The sequence below is a fragment of the Gadus macrocephalus genome, chromosome 21 (assembly GCF_031168955.1).
Source record: "Gadus macrocephalus chromosome 21, ASM3116895v1".
Lineage (NCBI taxonomy): Eukaryota > Metazoa > Chordata > Actinopteri > Gadiformes > Gadidae > Gadus > Gadus macrocephalus.
Window position 1 is genome coordinate 8,981,522 of NC_082402.1, and position 23,079 is coordinate 9,004,600.

Below are 23,079 nucleotides of genomic sequence, written 5' to 3' on the forward strand. Positions count from 1 at the left end.
TCACTTTTCTGGGGACATTTGGGGATTGTGCTTTTTCTCCAGTACTTTGAATCTTGTTTTTTTTTTTAAGTTAAGTTGCTGTAGGTTCCTCTCTGCGGTGGGCCGTTCACCCAATGTGGGCCGGTCCGGTCCGCTATGTTTTGTTTTTTTCTCTCTCTCTAAATTCCCTCCAATTGGGCCGGCCAATGGGCAACAGAGGGCTAGCAGTGTGTGGCCAGCATCAACACAGATTATTGGTCTATGTTTGTCATTGTCAATCAATCATGGGCTGACAGGCTCAGAGAGCCCTGGCAGTGCTGTCAATCACAACAGAAACCAGGGTGGGCTGGACCTCATGGCATGGGCCGGAGTCGTGGGAGTCCGCGACTCCCACGAGTAAGTAATTCATGTCTTAGACTTTTTCTCGCAGCTACAGATAAAAAAAAAATTATTCTCTATTTATGGTTTCACAATGACTGAGTCACAGTTGAAACAAATGCGTTTCAGCTCTAATGCTGCTACTGTCTGTAATATGTTTCTATTTAGATTATTTGTCAGGATATTTTGTTATTATTGTCCGAGCCTGGTTTTAACTAATGCTGGGCTTACACAAAAAGATTTTCCCATTCACAGACTAAAAACTGCAAGAGAGAAATTAGCGTTGGATCAAGTGTGATATTTAACAAGCGTTTTGTAGCTATGTAGATATGGGGGATGGAGATGCAGCGACCACAGGATGTCCGTTAACTTCCTGTTCAGGTTTCCAACTTTCTTGTCAGCAGCACAAGAGACACAAACTTGAAAAACAAAAACAAAAAAAAGCAATTTGCACTGCTATTTGCAGTGCAAATAGCAGGATGTATGTACTTGATTAAATTGTTTTAATAAAGTACATACAGGGTTCTTCCCGTTCATCTCGTCCCACCCCTAGTGCTGATAATGTAGTGGGCTGGTCTGGACAGAAAATGCCAGGGCTGAATTTTTGTCCCAGTCCACCCCTGCCTACGATTGACATGAGTCTGAAGGGGTCACAGCATTTCCCTCACTAATAGCCAACAATGGCTGTGGCACTTCTAAGACCTTCCACTCAAATGTATAGAAATGAAATGTGAGGATACATATTTCTTGAAGGCCTATTCATAGAAGTGATGCACAATTTGTTATTCTTTTGTTAGTCAATCATTTTTGCTGCTGACAATCGGAATAAATCGCCAGACCAAAGCACAAATGGAGGATAAATGTATATCTGAACTGTTATACTACATATTGATGTTGGTTCAAGATAATTACCTATTATTAGTTTTGATGCTAGCACTTAGTAAATTGTTAACAGGAGGACTTTTACCTTATATAGTGTTCTCCCAACCTTAAGTGCTTTTGAAGGAAGGAGTAGAAGTAGGGGAGGGCATCATCAAACCTTGATGCCCTCCCCTACAAGTGCTTTTTCCGATCACTGCCAAAGTGTTACTGTCAATGACAACAGAGGCCACTTGGTGACCACTATGCAAGGAATGATGCAGAGCTATTATATCAGAACTGTATTCAAATGTTTTCCTAGTAATCCAAACATTAATATTTCATTTAGGTTTGGCACATAGTGAGGTAAATTTCCTGTCAGGTGCGCAGTCTACACATTTCGTGTCTCACACAAACAAACACAAAACATGTTGTTGCATTTGCTATACTTAATTTAGCTGTAATGGCAGGGTTTGTCTTCCCAATCGGTTTCTCATTGCAGTAGGATGGTGTTGTTTCACAGCGTCAGTATTATGAGATTGTAATGTGACTGAATGGCGGTGAAAGTGTCTTAAACCAGAGGTCATGTTCTCCTTACTTCTCCTGTCTCTCCAAATCATCCTCAGCCCCTCCTCTTCCTCTCTCCTCTCTTAATTTAGCTTAGTCTTATGACATCCATGAAAGCATTATTTACAGAAAAACATAACAATGACAATGCAAACTGAATATAACAAGGAGTAAGGAAAGATAGAAAAACAAGAAAAGTAATTAATGAAAGCATGAGCAAGGAAATAAAAGTCTTAACAGGGAATAAATGGTAAAATCAAACATCTTATTAGGTGTGAAACAGGGATAGACTGATGAAGCCAGGAGAGTCAAGGTGAATTGGTGAGAGATACATATATTTGTTGAGTGCTATCGTGTGTAGCTTAGTATTGTGTGTCCTGCATTGTCTTTGTCTGCTAGGGAAGAGAGTGGGGGTAATGGGAAGCCAGACATAGGTGTGCTCTTGAGATACTTGAAGGAATCGATAACTAGACTGAAAACCAATGTTGTTCTCTGATGATAGGATACTATCTGTTTCAGACTCTCAGACTTTCCGACTTATTTAGTTACCGGAGGAAATACATATTTAGTGTAGCTCCGCTCAAGCCATGAACAACCAAGTAAATATAAAATAATAAACCAAACTAGCAATATAAACACAAAACATAGCATAAATCGAAATGGATCTCTTTAAAACAGTAAAAAAAAAACTAGAAAACCACATCGTTTGGGAGAGACAATAACTAACTAAATAACGTTTTCATATCACACCATATTATATCTACAATTAATATGTAATAAAGCAATCAGGTATTGTACTGTTCATAGGAGCTATGTTCTGAACACACACACACACGCACACACACACACACACACACACACACGCACACGCACACACACGCACGCACGCACGCGCACACACACACACACACACACACACACACACACACACACACACACACACACACACACACACACACACACACACACACACACACACACACACGAGATTTAGCTCTTACCTATCAAGACTTCCAACTACTGCATAGAGATAGTATTGCTAAAGACATTCCAGTCCTGTTTGTAATGCAACGGGTTATCAGCGACCTCAAGTGGATGCTCAAAGTTACAACAGCAATACTTAAGCATCTGCTAAGTTAATAATATCACAAAAACGAAATGAGGGGAATGTAGATGGGACAAGGGATATCACATTCATAATATAAACTATTTGTTCAATCGTATGCTCTAACCTCTCCAAACGTCGTTATGACGCTAAAATAAGGGGGCAGGCACGACAAGGAAAACAGTAGTGACGTCGCGGACTCCCATCATTCAGCGGGGCACCATGGCCGACACCAGGGATAAGGGTCTGCAGGACTACAGGAAGAAACTACTCGAACATAAAGAAATTGACGGACGATTAAAAGAGTGTAAGCTTATCTATTCATTCTTGATAAATGTGGCGGAGATAGGCGCTGGTCTGTCTTTTGGTTCCGTAGCTGTTTACTGGAACGGATAAGCCCCGGTTAGCATTTTGGCTAGCTACTGCTTTGTCATGCAGTCAGCTTCTCCGTAGAAATGAATGGGATGCAGCTCGTCTCAGAAACTAGCACGGCTAACCATTGATTAGCATTTGGTGTGAGGTTAGAACGTTTGCTGCTGTGGTGGTTAGTACTCCATAACGGTTAAAAATAAAAATATGTATCACTGGGATGAGGATCTGTCTTGGTCAGGTCGTTTATCGCCCGTGGTCAGAAAAGTCAGCTAAATTAGTGCTAGTACCGTTTGTGTGGACAGCTGCTAACGCTAAACACTGCCTGACTACCTAGCCGTGTTGTATTTTGTGTTTGAGCCCCGATTTACAAACTAAATTCGACTGTCCTTCTGGTTTTATCATTCTGTTTTTAGTGAGGGAACAGCTAAGGGAACAAACAAAGCAGTACGAGAAATCAGAGAACGATCTGAAGGCACTCCAAAGTGTTGGTCAGGTAAGAACTTATTTAGCGTCGTTCTGGATGAGCAGCTGGAATGACAGCGTTCAAAATATTGACGTGTCTGATTATTTCTAATGCAGATTGTCGGCGAGGTTCTGAAACAGTTGACCGAGGAAAAATGTAAGTTCACTTTATTAAAATAACATTAGTACGCCTACTATTGGATTGGTTTTGGTATTTTGTGTGTTTCACTGACAACCGTCCATCTTGTTGACAGTTATTGTAAAGGCCACAAATGGACCGCGATATGTTGTTGGATGCCGCAGGCAGGTATGTCCAACATACTATTTATTTCCTCCCTTTAATTATATTTTGTTCTGAATGGACGCTAACTGATTTATGTGATTATTTTTCCATTAGCAAAGATCATTTTAAGTAGACCGTTGATGAAAAAGTTGAATTCTACGGGGTAATCCTAATTGATTTTTGCATTCCTTTTTAGTTGGACAAATCACAGCTGAAACCTGGTACAAGGGTGGCTTTGGACATGACCACCCTCACTATTATGAGGTAGGCTGGGGCAGGATCACTCATGTGCTCGAATTGCCATGTGTTCATTCTGGTCATGTTTTCACTTCATCTTGTGTTCCTATTATTGTCAGTGTCACATTATGTTGGCATTGTGAGATAGGTAACCATGGAAAATGAATCACTTTTATGCTATGTTTATTTCTTGTATGCTTTACTAATATCCTCACTCCGTCTGCAATACAGCTTGAATTTAATTTCATGTGTTCGTCCCCTCATGGTGTCATCTGATCATCTGCCTACATACCCAGGTACCTGCCGCGTGAGGTGGACCCCTTGGTTTACAACATGTCCCATGAAGACCCTGGCAGTGTTTCCTACTCCGAGATCGGAGGGCTGTCTGAACAGATCAGAGAGCTGAGAGAGGTGAGTTTATACACATGTTTATTTTGTAAGGGTTCCTTCCCAACCTGTTATGTCTAAACCCACCCTATGGGGGCCACATCAAACCCCAAATTTTTTTTAAACATCAGTCAATTCATAATTATCAGGTGTGAAAAGTTTTTTTTTGTGTGTATTCCAATGCCTTCTTAGAAAAGAAATAAACCATGATATATCTATAGCTTATACGTCTATATTGGGTCCACCCTATATCTATATAAAAACCCCATAGGTTGAATACTGGCGGTCTTGTTTCAGCTGTCTCACCATTCTACAGCTGTCTGTGATTATCATAAGACCAGGTGCATATGAGACTAGAGGTGGAGGTTAAGGTCCAATAATCCCATTTCTACCCCTTACCCCTTCCCCTTGTTTTGAAAGGGTGAGGGGAAGGGGGAAGGCGTAGGGGGTAGAAATGGGACTGGGCCTAAGCTCTGTGTTGTTCCAGGTGATCGAGCTTCCCCTGACCAACCCGGAGCTCTTCCTGAGGGTGGGCATCATCCCTCCCAAGGGCTGCCTTCTCTACGGACCTCCAGGTCAGCCCGGCTCCACTGCTCCCATACCCTAATCCACTGGGGCTTGATCACATTCAGGGGGACCCACGGCTCACACTGATCCTGTATACGCTGTGGGTTCAGTCTGTACGCCTCTGATATCCGTGTTTCCTCTCCAAGGTACTGGGAAGACACTTCTAGCCAGAGCAGTGGCCAGCCAGCTGGACTGCAACTTCCTCAAGGTCGGTGTCCGTTTTAGTGTTGGTCGTAGTTGTGGCCCTTATTTTAGTCTTATTGATTCGAGCGAAAGAAGCCAACTTGACACTTTCGTGATAAATATCCTAAATAAGGCTAATCTGATGAACCAGGTCCCTTTTTTTTGTATTATGAGTCTCTCAGGCTAACTTAAAATAACTTTTATTTTGATTTAAATCGCCCCCCTTTAACCTCTCGATATATACTGGAAAAATATCTAAACCCTGAGAAGGAACAAATCATGTACATATCAGTCTGTGATACAATTAAGCTCTTTATACAAATGAACCAATGGTGAGGTTCTAGGGACACATTTAAAAGAGTACTAAACCCCAACACCAAGGCCCAATCCCATTTCTACCCCTTCCCCTTACCCCTCCCCCTTGTTTTGAAGGGGTAAGGGGTAAGAAATGGGATTGGGCCTCAGGCCCAATCCCATTTCTACCCCATTACCCTTCCCCCTTCAAAACAAGGGGGAGGGGGTAAGGGGTAGAAATGGGATTGGGCCCAAGTGGGCATTAGATAACTCCCTCTATTGGTTGACACATGCTCTGGATACCCAACCTTTGATTGGCTGTTGCGGTAGCCACTCACCTTCTGATTAACGCTTGATGTGACAGACCTGTCTTCCGCATATTGAGGCTGAGTCGAAGGCAAGTTGAATAAACAAAAGCCTTAAGCTGGAAACCCCAGAACCTTTTTTTTTATATAAAGGTGGCTTCCAGTTGGTTTGGTTCTCCCTGATGCAGTGGGAGTCTGAAGCCAATCTGTGCGTGTGCTTGGTCCCCAGGTGGTGTCCAGCTCCATCGTGGATAAGTACATTGGGGAGAGCGCCAGACTCATCAGAGAGATGTTCAACTACGCCCGCGACCACCAGCCCTGCATCATCTTCATGGACGAGATTGACGCCATCGGTGCGTAGACCATGACTTCACCCTGTCACAGTCGCCCTCTCCCTTTTTAACCTTTCTCTGTTGCCACTCTAGACAGAATGCCTGTTGTGTGTTTCCATCTCCCAGAGCCTCTCTATCGATGCTCACTGTCCTATGTTTCTCTCCTCTAAGGCGGGAGGCGTTTCTCTGAGGGGACCTCAGCTGACAGAGAGATCCAGAGGACACTGATGGAGGTGAGGGCGTGTTCTAGGACCTCTGACCCATGAAGAGAGGGGTTCATGGGTGCTGGGAAGGGACTGTAGTTTAAAAATGCAGACGATTTTAATAGTGATGAGCAATGTTTGTTCTACGTAGAGTTCTGCAAATGTCCATTTTGTACTAGGATTTGAGCCATATTGTCCAATAATATAGGTGCTCGGTACTCTGTTAACCCGTCCGTAACTTCCTATTGAGTTTGAGTTGTGTGCATGTTTTCAACGCATTGAATCAGGGTTATGGTCTGATACTACAACAGCAACAGTTTCAAATTACTCCTGGTTCCTGTCTCAAGTCAATTGTATAGCCCTTTTACACAGTTACGATCTCAAAGGGCTACACATGGAAGGTTAGTCGGGCAGTGTAGGCCAGAATGGAGACATGATGGTTCCTCTACCTCCCCCTCCTCCCAGCTGCTGAACCAGATGGACGGCTTCGACACCCTCCACAGAGTGAAGATGATCATGGCCACCAACCGCCCCGACACGCTGGACCCGGCCCTGCTGCGGCCCGGGCGCCTGGACCGCAAGATCCGTGAGTGGCCCTTAGTGTCCTGGGTCCTGAGACCTGGAGAACACGCCTCCCTCTGAACCCCACAGGGCGGTGGTGTTTATTATGGTCTGTTGGGCTTTGAGTGGTGTGATGAAATCTAGAAAATACAGATGTTGTCTCGTGTGTAGTTCTGTTGTGTAGATGATTTATGGGATGTCGTCCATTATTATGCAATGCGGTCGGACATCGGGAGAACGACAAACTGTTTCTGTTTTAGGCTAATGTTAAACCTTACTTTGCTGCTAAAGGGGAACAGTCACACTCAGCGTTTATCTTAAATAAGCTTCATACGCGTGTTGTGGAAAAAACACCAATGGCGTCATCATTCCCGGGTTTTCGTTCTCCAGATGGGACCAATGTTGCCCACAACACCTGAATGAGACGACAGCCGGAGCGTGACTGTTCCCCTTTTACTAGATCATGTTTTGCAGTAGGTTTGCCCTCTAGTGGTGATGTGAAGTAAGTGACGTGTGTTATTTTTATGCTGCAGATATCGAGCTTCCTAACGAACAAGCCCGCCTGGACATCATGAAGATCCACTCTAGCCCCATCACCAAGCACGGAGAGATCGGTACACACACACACACACACACACACAGACACACAGACACACACACAGACACAGAGATCAATTCAACCTCATCACTCCTCCCTCACGTGTCTCCTCAGATTACGAGGCCATCGTGAAGCTGTCGGATGGCTTCAACGGAGCCGATCTGAGGAACGTGTGCACGGAAGCGGGTAAAGACACACCCCGTCTCCCTGATCAATAGCGCACCACCAGGGGTGAACCGGTTGCACCCGTGTCCTACTCGGGCAGCGATTAAACCCTAACCCTGTCCGCTGGTCCCCCCCCCCCTTCTCCTCCAGGTCTGTTCGCCATCCGGGCCGACCGGGAGTACGTCACCCAGGAGGACTTCATGAAGGCCGTCCGTAAGGTGGCCGACTCCAAGAAACTGGAGTCCAAGCTGGACTACAAACCCTTATAAACGCCCCCCCCCCAGCCGTCTGCGTCTACGAAGAAACAAAAACACAGACCGGAAAACAACAAAGGCCAGGAGAGGGGTTTGAGCTGAGGTGTGGGGTATCTCAGAAATAAGCTCCCCTCTGGTGTGTTCTTTTTTTATTTCTTTGGTTTTGTATGTTTATGTAAAGGAACGTTTAGCTATCGTCAGATTTCTTTGCAGTTGCCAACAGAGCGAGGGACACGCATTGAGCGATATCTTTAAATCCTCTTTCCATTTCCTACGGAGTTTAACCCGACCTTCATGTTCAGGCGGTAGTCAGGGACAATTTCTGGCATCTGTGAGAACACTTGTATAAAAACAAAAAAGTTGAATTACTGCATTAAAAACATGACATATAAATGATCTTCTGGCCTGTCTTTGATACTTTCCAATGATGATTTCAGAAAATAACTACATATGAGATAATATTTTACTTAAAATTAACATTTTTAATAAACGTCTGGACCAAACCAAATTACGTTTTTGAGGAAATTGCTTGGATTGAGGAAGTTGGATTAAAAATTTAGTATACAAAGTGCCAATAATACAGTAGCTATTTTACTGTCAAGCAACAATTCTTGGAGAACGCATTACAAGATGATTTCTGAATGATTTCAGTGTATTACGGATAAGTTTGGTTGCAGAGCATATTGCTCCAAATACAACTTTATAGACACTGATCTCTTTTCTTGCTCATGTTGATGGCATATATATTCAGACTACATCATGGATGTGCGGGGGAAGTATACTACTGTACTTGCTGTACTTTTGAATCTGGATTTAATATTCTGTACACACGGTGGTTAACTGCACTGCGCCAAGACACTGGGCTGCATCCTAATAGACTTCCATGAGTCTCCAAAGGGTTTTGTACAACCTTTATGTTGCCGTCTAACTAAATTAATGCGCAATGGTACACGTCCAGAGAATGCGTTGCCATTTTTGTCATTATCCTAGACAGAATGTAGCTTTAATGATCTAATTTTCAGCTCATCGGACCAATATAGACCAATGGCACACTTCAGTCTAATTAATCGGAGAAAGAATCGTTTTTCAACGCTTTCTTTCTTTACTTACCCACCTGACATTTCCCAGAAACGGCCGATAGGGTGCGCCATCAACTCGACGAAAGCGCCTGTAGTGCCGTCAGGGAACGCAGTTTGAAATTAAATTAATGTTTTATTGGCGAGTTATAAAAATGAGGAGAAACACTGAATTGGATATTCTGTAACGTCAAAAACTATTTTTGTTTATTGACATACATAACATTTTTATCCACCCACTGAAGCTTCTAGTAGGCTGTTGGTAACTTTCTGATATCCTGATTGACTTCAAATCATCTGAACTAATGATTCTGCGTCATATAATCATGGTTAAATTGTAGGCCAATATAGTAGGCTATTGTAGGTTCAACCAGGAGTAAGGGGATACCATAATTAGGCCTCCAAACTAAGTCTTGACCTTTGGGCGTTTGGTTCCTCTTTGCCAATGTCACAGAAGAGGCTTTCTCTCTGCACCAAACAGGGGGAAATTCTTCAAATACTTCCACTATATCAAGCCCTTCTGTTTCCCCCTGAAGACACTCAGCCTCAATCAATAGACCCTTCTTTGTGTCTTGGGAAAATCAATGCAGAGAGCCGAGTGAATATCAGGGTTTGGACGCTAAGCGGCTGAAGAGAGGTTTGCAGTGAGTCTACGATGGCAAAATGTCAATAGCAGTCTTTAACCTTTATTTCTCTCTTTCTTTCGTTATGTTTCACAAGGCAATCAAATATTCTAGAGATAAATAACGCCTATTCAACTGTTACTATATTGTTTTTGTTGTAGCCTATAATATATTCAATGTCTTGCATACCAAATGCAGGGTGAATTCAAAAATGTTATATTGCAGACTATTGCGGAATATGTAGCCTTTCACTAATGTTTAAATGGGCTACAGTATTAATAATCTGCTTCCTAATATGATGAGGACGAGGGGACGAGTTTGGCTAGGATTTCAACTCACAATTCCTCTCTCTCCTTTTCTCTCTCATCCTCCTTTCATCAAATTCTCTATCTCTCTCTCAACATTCTGACTTCACTGAACATTTTCTTTATTTTGTCACACACACACACACACACGCACGCACGCACGAGGTGGGCCTCTGCCTGGAGGGGAAATGAAGGATTAGGATTAATTCTGTAAATCTGATCCCATGTTCTTCTTATTATGCATACACATACACTTAAGCACGTACACAAATATAAAACACACACACACATACACTTAAGCACGTACACAAATATAAAACACACACACACACACTCAAGCACGTGCACAAATATAAAACACACACACTTAACGTAAATAACACACACACACACACACACACACAGCACACACACACACACACACACCCACACACTCACACACACACACACACACACTTATGCGCATATATACGACACACAGATAGCAGAGCAGCATGCTGCAACAACACATGTGTTAAGTGCAGAAAGGTTTGGTATGGGTGGGGGGGGGGGGCAGTGTAGCATTTTATCCACCTCTACAGGTTCCCTCCTCAATCAATCAAATGAATTTCGACCGATCGATCAATTCCAACAAACACTCTTTTAAAAACATATATCATTTATTATAAGAATGCATGCCTTATTGACAAAATCCACCTCTGTGGAACCACTGGTGCTGTTACAGTAGGAGGGCGATCATTTTTACACACAGGATAACATCAGAACCATTAGAAACCACCACGGGGGAAGATAAAACCTGGGACGGATTCCCACCGAATACCTGGGAGGGAGTGAGAGGGAAAACCTGGAACTGATTCCCTGGTTTTACATTTGTTTGATGGTTGAAAGTAGACTCGCAGGTTGTATCTTGACTATTTAGGGGATGGATTCACAAAGAACGACACAAATGTTTTGCTGAACAGCTTCAAGGAAAAGTGTTGCTTTGTTTGTCGCTGTTAAGTGTGCGGCCGTGATCATATTTCAAGTGTCCCTTGAGAGGAAGAGCAGGAAGCAAAGTAAGGATCAATCGTCAATGAATTTCGGGCAAATTTCCTATTTTCTTCCGAAAGTCATCGATGATATTTAGCCGGCTTAGCATGAAAGGCAATATTTCACATCTAGTTCAGAGGATAAAGGTGGTTCACTCGAGTAATTTGTTGGCCTATCAGCAACCTTTTCTCTTGGCCCATAGGCTTCAAGTCAGGGATCGCACACGCACACACACACACACACACACACACACACACACACACACACACACACACACACACACACACACACACACACACACACACACACACACACACACACACACACACACACACACACACACACACACACACACACACACACACACACACACACACACACACACACACACACACACCATGCACCGTCTTCTTACAAATGCTGCGTGTTTAAAGATGCAACACAGAGCACTTGCTAGGCACGAGTCACAATTGCCAGATTACTGTTGTCCCCACACCCCTCAAAAAGGCCCGAAATTACCCCAGGGACAAAACAACAATCTACGGTATCTTAACAATCAGGTGAAACTGAGGAACAGCACTTGGAGGCAAATCATAAGCTTTACCATAAGCACAATTCGTTTTTTGTTTTGCTAAAGATCATTGAATTGATTGAATAAACTGAAACCCTCGTAAAGTTCAGGTAAAATAAATTATAAAAAACATATGTCCACAATCATCCCATATAAAAACCTTAGGAAAAACAAGCCAGAAAACAAACTACATTTAAACAATAAAAAAAAAAAAGTTAATTTGGTTTTCTGAGTGCAGGAGTTAACTAGCGTACAACCCAAACACGCTGGGGCTGCCATGTCTGTGTAGTGTTAAAAAGTGTGAAAAGAAGGATTCGAAAATCATAATAGCTGAAAGGAGACAAGTAGATGGCATCTGCTCTTTGATAAAATCACAACAAACAAACATATGTAGACATCATTCTTCGTCATAAAATAAAAGAGAATACAAATGTTTCCAAAAAAATAACATTCATGACATAATTACACTAAACCACTGAAACCCAACACTGCTGAATTGTGCTCTCCGTACATTAGTGGGCACCTGCCTTTCTTATATGCAGTATAAACCCTCATACAAAGAACCACCTCATCATTTATTTATATTTAGCTGGTGAGTTTTTGCTGCAGGTGAATTTACCCCCACTTCTAAATTTCACTACGCTGTGGCCAGTTGCTACACAAACACGAGACAAGCCCAGAATATTTATCCTGTGTCCCACAAAAAGCACCGTGAAACGTATCAACGTCTCAATCCGAATCTACAAAGCATGTAGTTGATTTTGCCAAATATTTGGAATCTTTGATAATTCCCACCAACATTGCCACACACGCAATTGAACTTGGCAATACAATAAGTCTCATTGCATCAAAAAGTAATCTCTGTTCTACGCTTTGTGTTCACATTTAATTTCATGGAAGACTTTATAAACGTATTTTCTTTTAACAATAACCTTTTGGTTTGTGCATAGCTCATTGTCCAAGTATTCAAACGGTGAATATGTGTGAATGTTCCTGCGTGTTCTAGGATATTCTAGTGTGTTTTCGTTTAATCTCCTAGCATGTAGAATATTTTAGGACGCCTAGTGTTTTCCAGCAACCGTGAGCTCATGATGACCAAGAAACGGCCGTAAACCATTCAATGTGACAACATCAAACATTCTGATGAGATACACAAACAAAGTAAAACAATCTTGACACTGGATATAATACAACGATTTCTGAAGCATTTCTGCTTTAGCAGAGTATAGAGCGATGGCCTTTGTGATGGGACTCTGGATAAAGCTGAACCCATTTAATATGTCCAGTTCTAACTTTGTGACTGAAGACAATCTGGTTTGATCAGGTTTAAAGAAACAGCCTGTGCTGCCTTTGAGGAGGTTTTTGTACCTGTACATGTACGATATAATAACAACGTCTATTGTATGGTGCAGGACCCAATAGACTGACTCACTGAATCCTGGACCAGGGAGTCAACTCCATGGCTTCACTGGTTTTGACTGATCTGTCAGTTGTTGTACTGGTCGGCTCCCAGTCTCTCAACAGTATGAGAATGTAGTTTCTAGTGGTCATCTCTTAGTATCCCAACAGTACAGTACTATGGGTCTGTACTGGTGTCTTTAACACTGTACATTCACTCTGCACAATACACTGATATGATATACTGTGAATACATAAATCTGAGGATGGACCCCACAAAGCAGGTCCCAACAGAGGCATGAAACAGTATGTATGTTTGACTCAAACAGAACCCGTTTTGGGGACGCTTCACACAGCTATGAAGTTGATCTGATTCCAGCAATGATTGTTCTTCTGCAGATACGATTATTTTGATATTCATACAAACAATCACGCTATAGTGAATCCAGTAATTCACAACCCTATTGATCTATAATAACGGCAAACGAATTACCCATCAACAGCATATTGATAGCATGCTGATAGCATGCTAATAGCATATTGATAGTGCATTAGCCTAATAGTGTGTTTAGAGACCAATAGACCTCCTGCGCTTCCTGTGCCCTTATTGGCTGTTCATCCCATACCAGAGTCCTGACTAAACGTACTGTTTCACCACTCAACATTCTCAGATGCTATTGCTAATATGCTAATGCTAATAAGCTAATACAAATACGCTAATGCTGACTAATGCTTAAAAAAGTGAGGCGGAAATGTTTTGCTAATGTGATGCTGCTGACATGTAGATGCTGAAAGGTTAAAAACCATGATATATATATATATGCTACATTTTAACTTCTGGAAGATGTTATCCATTGGCTGACAATCACAGGATAACTCAGCATTAGCAACAGAGTGGGATTGGCTCGATCAGCTGCCAATCAAACAAAGCTCATTTGTGGCCATAGTTTTAACAATGAGCATGACATGAGCAAAAATCTGCAAAATACTTTTCTTTCAACATGTTTAACGCGTATTCAATTTGAATAAATCATGTCTGTAGTTTTCCTTCGAACTTGTTTTGGACCTTAAGGGTTTTATATTGCTATTTTCCTCTGGTTGGTACAGGATAAGTGTGTTTGACGGAGGTATTTTGTCATTTCACAGCCGGTCTCACACACATTAAGCCGTTATAGCTCCCACTTCCTTCTGGAAGGCTGGATAAGAGATGTCATTTCCTCTCCTCTCAGATTATTTTGGGCTTGCAGAAAGCACCGTGGTATTAGTAACAAAAGGCAGGGGGGCAAGCGTCTCCTGACAGCCCATAATAAGCGGGTTGTGGCATACAGAGAGCCAAGCTAGGGAAGAGGAGAGCTAAGAAGGGTGGGGGTTTGCTGCAGTGCCTGGTCTAATGTTCTGTGCTCCACTGCTTCGGTCTGTTTAGTGCCCACTCTGCTCTCCCGCAGTCAAGCCTCGCTTTCCCGCCCTCTCTCTCTCTTTCCCCCTCTCTCATGCCCCCTGCTCTCTTTCCCGCTCTCTCTCTCTCTCTTTCCCTCTCTCTCATGCCCCCTGCTCTCTTGCTCTCTACATCTGCCCTCATTCCTCATCCTTCCTGCCTGCCATCACCCGCTCCACTCGTTTTCTGTTTCCCAGCATGCACCGTTGATCCTCTTATCGACATGCTGCTCCTTTCTCCTTACAAATCGCTTTCCCACCGAGACACCAGTGGAGTTGAGAAAAACGTTTTCTTTCAAAGAAAGAAATTAACATTGTTTTGGCTGTTCAGTAGCTCTTTAAGCCGTATATTTTAGACAGGACTTTTAAGGTATATGTCAGTAATCCCTGTTACGAGTCCTGATTTCTTAGACTAGAATTTAACCATATTTAACGCCTAAACCGTTCCTCTTAGAGACCAAGGTTGCTTCTGCTGCTAGTTTAGAAATACTGCTTCTCTTTGACACTCAAAACTAGATGTTTAATCTAAGGACTATAGTCCGGCCGTAAGAAGCTTTAAAAAGCACCGGCAACAATAATAATATTAAACACCTTGTTGTTGCGTTGTCGAGGATTGACGTGAACATCAGGTAAACTAAAAGACAACTCTTATCCCACCCACCTATCTTTATCACTCTGTTTCCATGGTGAGGGAATCATAAGCCCTGGCGATGGATATGAAAAACACTGCTCCAGGGATGGTCGTTTTTGTTGACTTGAGGGGATGTAGAGCGACATGACAGATAAAAGAACACAACAAAACCAAGTAAAGTTTGAAAAAATAAATGTATTCCCTCTATTTCTTGGAGGGATGTTAGACTCCGGACTGGTTAGATCCGGATCTGGTAGCCGTCACTGAGGGTGCTCAGTTCTGCTGGCCTCCGGTCCACTGAGCCTGGCCTGTCGGACAGACAGACAAACCGATAGAGAAACAGAGAGAAAGAGAGACAGACAAGGGGAGAGACAGATGGCGAGAAGGAATAACACAAAATAAGATGGCAGCTATTGCAGAGGCTACTCTAGATCAACACTCTCCCTCCTGTCAGCTGCATTACGGCTCGTAAAATGATCTGTGTTGCAGCAACAGCTGCAGCATAGTGATCACAAGACACACACATAAACACCCACTGTAACTGTATGTTTATGTGCATCAGTACATTAGTGTTAACTTAATATTACGAAGAGAAGAAGAAATGTAAATAGGAAGAGACAGAAAGAGAGAGCGAGAGAAACAGGGCTAAACAGAGAGAAAGAGAGAGAGAGAGAGAGAGAGAGAGAGAGAGAGAGAGAGGATGAGCAATTATGGGTTGTAAAACTACGTACGATTTGTCTCTGCGGTGTGCGCAGCGCTGGTGTGGGCTGGCTTGACGTCTCCGTGGCGATAAGGACTTCCCCCGACTGCGCTCTTTGATGGGTGACTGGGCACTGGACGATTTCAGGATCTGACAAACAAACAACAAAATATATAAGTAAACAAATAAACAAACAATGGTGCATAGTAAATATGTAAATATTATGGGTGCGACAGACAAATGTGAATTCACATTAGGGACAGGAATGGGAACTAACCTCACAATACTTTGACTGCTGAGGAAAATATTTAGATTCTGTCAAGACTATTGCATATGCAAATAGTAAAGTTTGTTACGGCAAGTTATACGGGCGTTGAAACGCGAGGTAAGAAAGTGAAAAACAATTTGAAACAAATTCAAACAATTTGCCTCCTTAATTGTTTGCCTGCTGGTTTGTATTGCTGTGCAACGTCCCGCTATAAGATAAACAGCCTTTTAACATCTAGCTAAGCTGGTCAAGAGCCAACTGCTACGGACCCTGAGGGTAGCAGAGAGAGAGAGAGAGAGAGAGAGAGAGAGAGAGAGAGAGAGAGAGAGAGAGAGAGAGAGAGAGAGAGAGAGAGAGAGAGAGAGAGAGAGAGAGAGAGAGAGAGAGAGAGAGAGAGAGAGAGAGAGAGAGAGAGAGAGAGAGAGAGAGAGAGAGAGATGAAAGTACATACAGTATCTCATGTCTTTGTATTTGTGTTTTAAAGGGAAATCTCTGTGGGTTTGTCTGTGTATTTGCACATACATTTGTATGCGAATGTCTGTGGATATATTTTATGGGTTTGTGTGATGTGTGTGTGTGTGTGTGTGTGTGTGTGTGTGTGTGTGTGTGTGTGTGTGTGTGTGTGTGTGTGTGTGTGTGTGTGTGTGTGTGTGTGTGTGTGTAAGCAAGTAATAGCTATCATTTGAAGCTACTATTAACCTCTCAACACCGGGATAAGCGCTTGGTTTGAGGAGATGCAAGTTACGAGTTATACACATTCACCCATACAGGAACCCACAAGTACAAGCCCAAACACAGAAACTATGTTGTTTATTAAAAATAGATGCAAAGTTTTGGCTGGGAATGCATCTCTTTTTATGTGTGTGTGTGTATGTGAATGTGTATTTGTATGTGTGCATGTGTGGTGTGTGTGTGTGCGTCTGTATGTAAGTGTGTGTGTGTCTGTGTGTGTGTGTATATGTGAGACAGCTGCAATCACAGTGACCTACATATCTTGCTGACTGGCAGTTCATCCAATATCTACTCTCCATCTCTACCCGCTCACCCACCAACCCAACACACGCACACACGCACACCCACACCCACACCCACACACACCCACACACACACAGTCTAGCCTTTACTCATAGTTCAAATTTAGCTGGAGACAGATTTAGAGTAAGGTCAGGGGTCGAATAAGAATAACAAGAACACCCAAACCAAGGGGATTATTGTTTTTCCTCTTCAGTTCAGTCCTCTAGCTGGCTCTCTGTCTCTCTCTACCACTATCTCTCCCTCTCATTATACTGCTTGATCTCTCTTTCTCATTCTACCTTCAGCTCTCTCTCTCTCTCTGTCTCTCTCTCTCATTAAACTGCTAGCGCTCTCGCTCTCTCTCTCTCTCTTTCTCGCTCTCTCTCTGAATACTTTCCGCCACATGTCATGCTCTGTTGAGTTTGCGAACGGCTACCTCCTTTTGTTTGCGTGTGTTTATATGTGTGTATTTGTGCATGTGTTGAATGTGTGTGCATCATTTGTGAATATGTCAGTTTGGGGTTATATCTTCATTTTTTGTGTGTGTGTGTGTGTGTGTGTGTGTGTGTGTGTGTGTGTGTGTGTGTGTGTGTGTGTGTGTGTGTGTGTGTGTGTGGATGTGGATGTGTATCATGTATGAGTGATTGTGTGTTGGCTCCTCCTTCATCTTCATGTCGCAGCCGGGCTTCAGTGTGTAGTCGTATGCGTGTATGTGTGGTTGAGTGTGTGTTGGCCCCACCTTCATCTTCATGTCGCGGCCGTGCTTCTCCAGCTCCTTCCTCATGTCGTGGACGCCGAGGCGCGCGGTGTTCAGCACCAGGTGCTTCCACTCGATGGGCTGGAACACGTGGGGGTCATGGGGCACGTAGAGGCCAATCTTCACCTGTCTCACACACACACACACACACACACACGCGCACAGGAACACACACGCACAGGAACACACACACACACACACACACACACACAGGAACACATGCAAATAAGAACAAGTGCACACACACAGGAACACATACACAGGAACACTCGCACAGACACACAGGAAAACGCACACACACACACACACACACACACACACACACACACACACACACACACACAAAGCCCATTAGTAAAAGTACAGGGAAATGTCAAAACACACACAAACACAATTATCAGCTCTGAGTGAGAGACCTTCGTCACTCTAACTCGACAATCAGTCAACTTCTTCACCTCTCTCTCTCTCTCTCTCTCTCTCTCTCTCTCTCTCTCTCTCTCTCTCTCTCTCTCTCTCTCTCTCTCTCCCCGTCTGTGGCCTGGTCTCTCCCCTCCTTGTGTATATCCATTCCATTCCTTAGTAGGATATGGTTCCCCAACCTTCCTCTGTCTATACCCCTACTTATCGGCTCATCCTCCTCCTCCTCTCTCACCCCTCCTCCCCCTATTCACACACTTTTCCCAGCCTATTGTTCCCGGTACAAGCTCTCAAACTCTCATTGACTGTATTCACCCCTTTCACCTTCTCTACCTCTCTCTATACCCTCCATCACTGTCCCAAGTGTTAGCCTCTGCTGGTGTCTCTCTTAGGAGCTCTCGCTTTTTCTCTATTGGTCTCCCCCTGTGACCGCTGGTGTCTCTCTACCTAAACCAATGGTAGCCTCTCTCTCTCTCTCTCCCTCTCTCTCTACCCTTCCCTCCAATGTGTGCAGTTGTCTCTCTACCTTCTTCAGCGTGTGCTGGTATCTCTTGTAGGAGCTCTCCCTCTCTCTACCCTTCCCCCAGTCTCTGCGGGTGTCTCTCTACCTTCTTCAGTGTGTGCTGGTATCTCTTGTAGGAGCTCTCCCTCTCTCTACCCTTCCCCCAGTCTCTGCGGGTGTCTCTCTACCTTCTTCAGTGTGTGCTGGTATCTCTTGTAGGAGCTCTTTCTCTCTCTCTACCCTTTCCCCCAGTCTCTGCGGGTGTCTCTCTACCTTCTTCAGCGTGTGCTGGTATCTCTTGTAGGAGCTCTTTCTCTCTCTCTACCCTTTCCCCCAGTCTCTGCGGGTGTCTCTCTACCTTCTTCAGCGTGTGCTGGTATCTCTTGTAGGAGCTCTTTCTCTCTCTCTACCCTTTCCCCCAGTCTCTGCGGGTGTCTCTCTACCTTCTTCAGCGTGTGCTGGTATCTCTTGTAGGAGCTCTCGAACTCCGACACCAGCTCGCCCAGGGTGCGGTAGGCCAGCGGCTTGTCCATCAGGTCGCGGCGCCGGCTCATGCCCAGGGAGCCGTAGCGGCCGTTGCAGTACACGCCCAGCACCACGTGGTGGAAGCAGTGGCCCGAGAACTGGGTCTTGAAGCTGATGGGGAAGCGCTCCAGGGAGGTCAGCCCGTTGGTCAGGTAGCTGGAGGGCGCCCGTTAAGGAGTACTCTGTCGCTGTATCGGTGGGATATGGGTTAGCGCGGGTGGGGTTCCCAACATGTGGCTCGCGTCACCCTGTAGGGCCCAGCCACTTCAGAATGTTGGTCCGAAGTTGGCCGACATTTTTGCCATCGAGACACTTCAACAGCCAACAGCCAACGTCCGGTCGCGGGCGGCACACTATTCCCATGTGTGTGTTTGTCGGCGTTTGTTGGGGGCAGTGTGCGAGTGCTTTAATATTGTACTGGTTGGATTCGGTTGTGTATTGTGTTAGAGCAGGGGGTGTTTCAACAGGTGGTTTCTCAACCTGTGGTCAGCGTTCCTCAGCAGGGCCCGTTGTCACGGGGGCTGGCGAGGCCATCTTTGTTGATGTCGCCAATCAATCACTCTTCAAGATTCCCATTTGAATTCACTGTCGTGCTGTTCACTGCAACCCAAACCACATCATCTGCCATGATGAAACCAATCTTGAACTCCTATCTGGATCCCTACGACTCAGCAACAGATCATTTCGGAGCACGCAGGGCTCAGGGCATCTTGCGCAAGGATTCTTTCCTTTGTACAAAACAGAAAATGTTGAGATGGAGCCCAGCTTCACCTTATAAACCACTAGACTAGGCTAGCATGATGTAATCTCAGCTCTTGACAGCCCAGATGAGGCTAAGGCCCAATCCCATTTCTACCCCTTACCCCTTCAAAACAAGGGGGAGGGGTAAGGGGAAGGGGTAGGAATGGGATTGGGCCTTAGCAGCAGCAGTGAGCCTTGGTGGAATGTGGTCGATCTGGTCGAATCCCTGTAGCTAGGAGCAGACGGGCTGCATTCCAATAGGTTCTGTCCTCTGGCAGGGTGATGCTGGAACAGCAGCACTTTGGTTTGGGCCGCATTCCATAGCCAAAGCTATCAAAGTGTCACATTGGGATCTTCTGGATCGGGAATAGCCGAGAACGATCTACGTCGGCAGAAATTGAAACTCGACATGCGGACAGGCTACTGCCAGAGAGAGATGAGAAGGATACAATTAGTGTGTATAAATAAATACTTGTTATTTGTATAAAAACATGTATCTGATGCTTTGGGAAATGGGATGAAGGAAAGGAGGGAGGGAAGGAGGGATGGATTGAAATGGGGGAGGGAGGGAGGGGTGGGGAGAGAGAAAGGATCTGTCTGGTCACATTCAAAGACCAGCAAAACTAGGACAAGCTGCACTAAATGTATGTGTGAGTGTGTGTCTGTATGAGTGTGTGTCTGTATGCGTGCGCGTGTGTGTGTGTGTGTGTGTGTGTGTGTGTGTGTGTGTGTGTGTGTGTGTGTGTGTGTGTGTGTGTGTGTGTGTGTGTGTGTGTGTGTGTGTGTGTGTGTGTGTGTGTGTGTGCTTGCGGATACTATAATGAGTACTGTAGATAGTATTACCAGCAGATGGTGACTCTGTGTGTTGTGGTAGACTAGTGGCAGACCTCTTCAGGCCAGCACACTGTATGGGTTTGCCCATAATAACACATGTAGCCTGTATTCCCGCCTGGGTACACACACACACACACACACACACACACACACACACACACACACACACACACACACACACACACACACACACACACACACACACACACACACACACACACACACACACACACACACACACACACACACACACACACACACACACACAAACTGAGATTTGGCTCGGGCTTTCTGCATCTCTTTTTCAGCAAACCATCTGGTCTGTTTTAAATCCAAATGCAAATCTTGATACGCAATAGAGAACCTACTTTATCCGTTTATCCTCATCCTCAATGGATCAACGTTTTATTTTGGGTTTCTGAAATAGTGTAATTAATATATTATATATATTTGTGGATCTCAGTCTTAAACGGGGTAGCTAACTTGCTACGTTTCATGGAAACCATTCTTCTATTTTAACATTTCAATCTCACAAACCCCTCCAAATACAAAGTCCCCATCAAATACAATTACAATCATTCTCTTCCCTTAAATCCACCCAGAACTTTCTCCTTCACTGACAAACTAGCATCTGTTTTACATCCTGTCTCTGTATATCCAGCTGTCTGTCTGTCAGTCTGTCCCTGTCTATCCCAGAGTCCGTCTGTCAATCTGTGACTTTGGTCTTCTTTTCTATCAGTGAATCTGTGCTTCATCGTCTGCATTCTGACCTCAAAACAATTCTCAGCACAAACTGCCAAAACTCAACTGACAGACTCTCCATCTAACCTGGTGTTAGAAACACTGTACGTCTAACATGACCTTCCAGCACCATACAACAGAGAAACATTTTCACCAGCAGGGGCAGAGCCTGAGTCTCTCAGCTCAGTTTGAATATTGGCTAGCAGTCATAAATAGAAAAAAACCCAATAACAAAACTAAACATCCGGAACAGCTAGACAAAGGTTTTCTGTGTGTGTGTGTGTGTGTTTGTGTGTGAGTAGCATGAAACGCACATTCCTCACAATGAGGTGTCACAATCACACTTACAACCCTGTTTACACACACACACACGCACACGCACACACAGCCACACACACAGACACGCAAACAAACAGACAGACAGACACACAAACACACACACACAAACACACTTTAAAACTGCCATCTACATAAATTGTAACCCGTTTTGACGGTTAATTATATGTACTGTGTGTTTGTGAAGATTTTTCCACTGCAAAACATTGAACCAACTCCAGAAAGTGGACGATATGCTGAACCATGCACATTTCCAACTGATATTTTAGTTTGGAAAGTATGGAAAAAAAGAAAAGATACACAAGATATATCTTCTCAGTAGAGCAATCTGTTTGGCTTTCATTTCTCCAGCCAAGGATGTTGTTGCGGAGCTGTGGTTAGACTTTGGATGAGAGAGAAAGTGAGAGAGATAGAGATGGAAAGAGAAAGAGCTTCTCGCAACTGCTACAACCTCTGACCTCTAGTCAACTGTCAGAGATTAATGCAAAGGCCAAGCATCACAATGGATGACTCACTGTGACTACTTTCATCCGCTGCTCTCAATAAATCCTAATCCTAACGTCCATCCTGGCTTCTCTTAACTTCTATTCCTAACTTTTTGTTTTATGCAATAATTAAATCAATAATATATATAAATATATCTATAAAAAACAAATATGCTAAAAAACACATTGAAATGTATCAGATACATTTTGTTCAGAGCCTGCAGAATTTCCTTCACACATCCTTGTTATCAGAGTCAAAAGTACCATGAGGTCCTATGATAGCCTTCATGGTCATAGGGCACAGTTAATTTAATCCGAGAATATGTTTTCACTTTGGTCAGCCTGGTTCCCTCTCCGTATCCCTGTCTGTCTGTCTCTTTCTATTTTTTAACACTTAAAACACTTTCCCTTATTTAACTGATCCGTTTAAGACGCGGCAATTGGCCAGCCAGACCATTTCTTTCTTCTGTCCCTTCATTCTTTATTCAGTCTGTATTTCGGTCGGTCTTCCCTCTTTCCCTCTCTACATTTCCATCTATCTTCCCTTCTTTCTTTTTTTCTTCCTTCCCTTTCTCTTTCTCCCCTACCTAATTTTTGGTCTC

General features: G+C 43.9%; 2 protein-coding genes across 2 annotated transcripts in view; one reads left to right on the forward strand and one right to left on the reverse strand.

The window, feature by feature from the left end:
* The first annotated feature begins 3,033 nt into the window (after positions 1-3,033).
* Positions 3,034-8,484, forward strand: psmc6 (proteasome 26S subunit, ATPase 6). Its single transcript, XM_060041158.1, has 14 exons — positions 3,034-3,194; positions 3,673-3,752; positions 3,839-3,878; positions 3,976-4,028; positions 4,201-4,268; positions 4,538-4,652; positions 5,116-5,203; positions 5,342-5,403; positions 6,207-6,330; positions 6,481-6,542; positions 6,978-7,098; positions 7,607-7,687; positions 7,786-7,857; positions 7,987-8,484. Exons 1-14 carry the CDS (start codon positions 3,110-3,112, stop codon positions 8,103-8,105), a joined length of 1,170 nt encoding a protein of 389 aa, XP_059897141.1. The 5' UTR covers positions 3,034-3,109; the 3' UTR covers positions 8,106-8,484.
* Positions 8,485-10,734: 2,250 nt separating this feature from the next.
* vash2 (vasohibin 2) overlaps positions 10,735-23,079 on the reverse strand; it is a 24,441-nt gene continuing 12,096 nt past the window's right edge. Inside the window, exons 5-8 of the mRNA XM_060041159.1 lie at positions 19,259-19,496; positions 17,879-18,022; positions 15,889-16,007; positions 10,735-15,465 (exon numbers count right to left, since the gene is read on the reverse strand). Coding sequence (XP_059897142.1) covers positions 15,396-15,465; positions 15,889-16,007; positions 17,879-18,022; positions 19,259-19,496 — 571 coding nt within the window. The 3' untranslated portion in view covers positions 10,735-15,395. The remainder of the gene's footprint in view (positions 15,466-15,888; positions 16,008-17,878; positions 18,023-19,258; positions 19,497-23,079) is intronic.